This window comes from Lissotriton helveticus, chromosome 11 (genome assembly GCF_964261635.1).
Source record: "Lissotriton helveticus chromosome 11, aLisHel1.1, whole genome shotgun sequence".
NCBI classification, from domain to species: Eukaryota; Metazoa; Chordata; class Amphibia; order Caudata; family Salamandridae; genus Lissotriton; species Lissotriton helveticus.
In genome coordinates, this window is record NC_136072.1 from 130,267,822 (window position 1) to 130,273,821 (window position 6,000).

A 6,000-nucleotide genomic window follows, 5' to 3' on the forward strand; every position below is an offset into this window, starting at 1 on the left:
CTCTCTCGCCCGAAGGATGAGGGGGGTTTGGCAGTGCCAGACTTTGAGCTATATTACCTAGCGGCACAATTGCAAGTCTTCACGCAGGAAGTAGCGAGAGCATTTCGGGGCCCAGAGGACGAAAACTCGCGGGGGACGACCAGGCACGTCCTGGCGTATATAACCCTCCAACAACGGCTGGACGGGCGGGATTTATCGCTGGAACAGCGCACGTACCGTCACTGCTGGAACCGGACCCAGAAGAGAGCGGGTACCCAACGCCCATACGCGCCTGAGATACCACTGGGCATGTTAACGCCTTACCGCATGGCGGCGATTGGTCGCAACTACAGGAGTGGGAGGAGGCGGGGATACAGGTAGTAGGGGACCTTTTTGAGAATGGCGCACTGCTCCCGTTCCAGGGGCTAATCGACCGCTTCGGTATCCCGAGAGGGGGATTTCTGCTGCATGCAGCAGTCACCAGGGCGATGCACGCCCACTGGGGCACGGGACTTGTGGAGCCCGGGACGGCAGCGGCGTGCCAGTACACCATGATGGCGGCGGGCACGATTAAGGCGGTTACATGCCTATATGGTCGGATGCTTAGGGAGAATATCCCTCCTCTCACATCCCTAAAAACGAAATGGGAGGCGGATCTGAGTAGGGACATACCGGACACGACGTGGGCACAGCTTGTCCGTAGGGCACGCAACAGCACGAGAAACGCCAGGTTCCAGCTGATCCACTACTATGTGTTGCATAGGGCGTACATGACCCCAGGTAGAATCAGGCGGTATTTTGGCGATGACACGGCAGCCTGCCCCCGGTGCCCGGAGGAGGGGGCTGAGTTAGTACACATGCTGTGGGCATGCCCGGCCCTACGAGATTATTGGCAGGAAGTGGGGGAGATGCTGAATGAGGTGACGGGAAGATCCATAGAGTACGGACCGGCGGAATGTCTTTTGCACTGGTTTCCCCATACCCCCAAAAATAAGCTCACGAGTAAGTTTATCGACATGGGACTGATGGTGGCTAAGAGGGAGATCACTAAGAACTGGAAGGCGAGGATGGGGCCTACTCCACGGAGATGGCGGCAGGAGTTCCTAAAGTGGGCCACGGCTGACAGCACACACAGATACCAAATTGCGCGCAGGACCCCTAGCCAGGCTGCGGCTGACACTGCGTCCGCATGGGAAGTGATGGTGCAGGAACTCAGGGATAGCGAAGCTGATGCAGAGGAGGAGACTCCCGAGGGGGAGGGGGACGGAGAAGGCGAGCTGAGGCCCTAGGAGCAGCAGGAATGTAGGGAGACCGAAGTCAGCAACCCAAAGATGATACCAGCGTAGTCTTAGGCGGGTGATGGTGTATGGGAGGGGGTGGGGGGGGGGGGAGTTCTAGGTTGGCGCAGGGAAGGGGAGTTGGGGATCAGCGCGTAGGTTAGTAGGGCCATAAAAGTAGTCATACACTTCATCCGTACACTAACCGCTCCTCTGTATTGAACGTCAGGCATGGGTGAGCAGAGGTTTCAACGCCGCCCGGCCCCCGGGTTGTGGGCTGAACGGCTGTGTACTGGTTGACGGGATGTATTCTATATCTGCTAAAACTTATGATGCTACCTCTATGTGTGTATTGACCTGTACAGGTATGCCTACAATAAAAATTGTTTTAAAAAAAAAAAAAAAAAATTGGTATAGTGTACAATGCGTATATTTAGCATGAGAACTTGAAAAGCACCACTGGAAATTGGGTCTGTGCATATTTGTGAGATGGGGTGCCCTCAAGCCTCACTAACATTCTTAGGCTTGTTACAGTTTTTATCATTTGCTAGAATAATTGGGAGAAAGTATGTTTTTTGGTGGCCCAATGAAATTCATGTGCAAAGGCAGGGGCTTTAAAAAGCTTGACTATGATTTGTAAAAGAGTATCTCCTACACAATGTTGCAAAGTTAATGGAGGACCACACTAGTCTGTTCCTCAACAGAAAACTTCTTCTACAAGAAAATTTCAAATTTGATGCGCTCTGCACAAAGATGACAATGCTCGCAAACAGCTCATTCTGATGTTCTTATGCGGAGTCTCAAGCTCTAAACCACAAATTGTAGCACAAGCAAAGCCTCCTACCTCTCCGCCATGCCCATCGAAGATGCCAAAGATGGATGGATGGCTCTTGTTGACCAGGTCGGTGATGACCTGGAAGCGATCTTCCATGTGGTCCCGCCTACCCTGGATGGAGTAGACGGCCACGTTGTGACTCTTGAATTCCCAAGTCTTGGAGAACTCGGCCTCCAACACATCCATGCCTCCGAGCCGGTCGTTCTGCATGATCTCGGCCACCTTGCCCTTGACCATCTGAACAGCATCTCGGCTGGACTGCACAATAGTCTTGACCTCATCTGTGTGGAAGAAGTAGCTCCAGAGGGCCAGGCTGATGCACAGAAGGAAGAGCGTCTCCGGCCTCAGCAGGAAGTAGCGCATGATGCGGCCAAGGAGGGACAGCAGGGTCATGGTATCCTCTATCATTTATAACTAGGCGCTAGCGGGGTGGGGGCCTGCTGGGGTCAGATCATCATCCAGGTACCATAAAACCTGTGCTGTAGCCCACCAAGAGATGCCAAGGAGCTGGGTGCACACTAGACAAGAGTTAGGGAGAGTGGAACAGGTGCTGATGCTTGGTCAAGAGAACTTGAGTGATGGAGAACCTTAACTGAGTCACTAGGAGGGAGGGTAGGGAATGAAAAATGACAAGGCTAGTGTCATCAAACCAAGGACCATCTGAGCATAAGCAAGCCTTGCAGCTGGGTCGGGGAGCCTGTTTTCCAAAGAAAAGGAACAATGTACTGTTGTACACCAAGAAAGAGGAGAATTGAAGTTCTGGGCACACAGATTGCTAGGCACCGACTGTGCAGTTAGTAAATGGTGCACACGCAGGCTATTGTGCACCGACTGGGGGGTCGTTGGTCAATCTGGACACTGCGAATGTAGCAGGCAGGCAGTCAGTCAATCAAGGGCTGGTGTGGTCTGAGACCTTTCCAGGCGGAATCTGGAGCGTCTGCGTGCAGCTGCAGGAGTCACCGGCGCAGACTGGGTCCAGACTCCGGTGTGAGTGCACCGACAGGCTCTGGGACCCGTGCACCCTCTTCAGCGTGTACACAAGCAGCCTCCGGGGCAGAGCACGCCGCTGCCGCACTTCTCACGCGCAGTGCAGGGCGGTCCGCGTGCAGGCAGAGGGCTCCCGGGGCAGCACAAAGCCGGCGCGCGCTGACGGCTGGCGCAGCTGCGGGGCGCGCGGTAAAGCAGGTGACGCTGCTGCAATGATGGCTCGCGCGGAGCAACGGCCGCCTCTCGCGCTCTCTGTCAGTGCCGGGCACAGCTGTCAGAGCCGCGTCCTCGCTGCGTCTACTCGGGGGCATACCATCCCGGCATCGAGCAAAGGGGAGCCCTTGGAACGCACCATCTGGCTCACAGTTCAGCGAAGCCTGGGCCGCGCACGCGCAGTCTCCTGATCTTGGACAGCAACACCAGTGCCTAGTCGGGCAGTCTGCGCATGCGTCACCGACGGTTTATTTACCACTTTACCATGGATACCTAGTTTTGACGGGCCTCAAGTCCCTGCACTTTTAGCAATGATAACGTGCAGGTGGTGCTCTACACTTGTGACCGCATAAAAGAATACTTTGGCTAAGATAACCGCATTAAAGAACACTTTTGCTAAGGCAAGGGAGGGGTGCTTGTCTGCATGATACTTAAGAAGCGCTAGAGAGGAAAAGTTAAGCAGGGAGAACGAAGTGCAATAAAACTTAGTAATAACATAGCTGAGACAGGGATTCAAATAGTGAAGATTGGACATGCACATACAATGGAAGTTAATTCTCAGACAGAAGGCTAAAATAGAATAAAGGACGACCAGAAAAATTAGCAGAGTGAAATGCGTGGAGGTGAAAAGAAGGAAGAAAGGAACATTTATGTACAGTAAGCTCTTTATTGCATCGGCAGAAGGGAAGGGAAATAGAAAGAAAGGAGAAAAAAGGCATGTAAAAAAAATCTCACTATAGTTTAACATATGTTTTGACAGTGCCATATTCGGATTTGTTGCTAAGCTCCGGGGATTTCGTGTGCATTTATTAACGAATGCAGGCGGGTGCATGACCAAATGAGGCACCCTTAGCTGTCAAATCACCCGCATTAGGCAGGTGGCACACTCTTTATTTCTATTCATCCACTGCCAAAGAAAATGCCTCAGTAGACTTTAATGGGGTCACTGTTTTTTCCAAAGCCATGTCAGCTCCAAGAAAGTATTCATTCACCATTGACTAAACAGGATCACCCTCTTTAACACCTCAATTCACCCTAATTTGTCAGACAATAGGTTATCTACAGTGGCGGCTGGTGACATTTGAAAGTGGTGAGCCGTAAAAATTGCAGGTAAGTGCACTGGGGTGAACGAGAACATTTTGAAAATACCGTGCCCAAATGGCACCTTTATAAGCAAATTTGAGAAAGCAAGAAGATTAATGAAGCAATTATGAAAATGTAGTTATGACATCAATAAAGAGTTTCCATATATTAACGAAGGTAGCTGCTTTCTCAGTATAACCACATAACAGACTTTGAGATATGGTTTATAAACATAGTGTGAACACAAGTGATGGTAAAAGCAGAACGTGCAGACAAGGGGGGAATTCAGGAGTTTAGGAACAAACAACAACGCAGTGCAAAAAAAAAACAAGCATTTGCAATGCAATAGGTCTCGCATTAGGAAAGTTTGAGCTATTGGCATTGTAAATTACCATTTTTTTATTTGTGTTGCTTTTGAAAATAGATACATTATTAGCATTGTCATTTACAATGCCAATAGCTTAAACTTTCGCAAATGTGACACCTATTGCATTTGTAATACAATATGTGTTGAGAGTGAGTGAGTCAGTCAGTCAGTGAGAGAGAGTGGGCGAGTCGGTCAGTGAGAGTCTGTTAGTGACAGTGAGTGAGTGTGTGAGAGAGAGGGAGAGTCTGTCAGTGAGAGAGTGAGAGTGGGAGAGTCTGTCAGTGAGAGTGAGAGAGCCAGTGTGAGTGAGAGCCAGTGTGAGTGAGAGTCAGTGTGAGTGAGAGAGTCAGTGTGAGTGAGAGAGTCAGTGTGAGTGAGAGAGTCAGTGTGAGTGAGAGTCAGTGTGAGTAAGAGAGTCAGTGTGAGTGAGAGAGTCAGTGTGAGTGAGAGAGTCAGTGTGAGTGAGAGTCAGTGTGAGTGAGAGAGTCAGTGTGAGTGAGAGTCAGTGTGAAGAGTCAGTGTGAGTGAGAGAGTCAGTGCGAGTGAGTCAGTGTGAGTGAGAGAGTCAGTGTGAGTGAGAGAGTCAGTGTGAGTGAGAGAGTCAGTGTGAGTGAGAGAGTCAGTGTGAGAGAGTCAGTGTGAGAGAGTCAGTGTGAGTGAGAGTTAGTGTGAGTGAGAGTGTCAGTGAGAGAGTGAGAGTCTGTGAGAGTGTCAGTGTCAGTGAGAGTGTGATAGTGAGAGTGAGTCAGCGATTAATGCAAGGCATTTGCAAGTAGGGTGAGTACTCTAAAGCTCAACTTTCATTGTGAAAATGGTTCGAATATACTGCCATTGCCACTGTGTGTTGTACTCATGTCAACATAATCCTGCATCAAATGGCGTTGGCGTTCAGGGATATTTGTGAGATTTTAAACGTCATAAAAACAGTGCTTACAAGGAGAGTGCGTTTTTTAATTTTTTTTATTTGCAGTTTTAAAGATCATTAAAGCAGTGCTTACAAAGGGTGTGTGCGCTAAAAATTATTTTTGCTATGTTTACTATTCAAGAAATAAATAAACGTAATATCATCCTGTGATTGTTAGCTTGGGTGGTTGGGGGGGGTCTGAGCACATACTTATAACTCTGTTAAAGATTATTAAACCAGTGCTTACAAAGGGTGTGTGCGATAATAAAAAAGTTTGCACACTTCTTGAATTACATATATTTGTAGATTGCTTTCATAATATAACTTCCCTTGCAAAGTCACCAAATAATAACTT

The 6,000-nt window shown here is 49.3% G+C and overlaps 1 protein-coding gene across 1 annotated transcript in view; it reads right to left on the reverse strand.

Annotated features, from left to right (window-relative positions):
• The window catches only part of PPM1L (protein phosphatase, Mg2+/Mn2+ dependent 1L), a 643,346-nt gene extending 639,866 nt beyond the window's left edge, over positions 1-3,480 (reverse strand). Inside the window, exon 1 of the mRNA XM_078667889.1 lies at positions 2,101-3,480. Coding sequence (XP_078524015.1) covers positions 2,101-2,499 — 399 coding nt within the window. The 5' untranslated portion in view covers positions 2,500-3,480. The remainder of the gene's footprint in view (positions 1-2,100) is intronic.
• Positions 3,481-6,000: the final 2,520 nt, after the last annotated feature.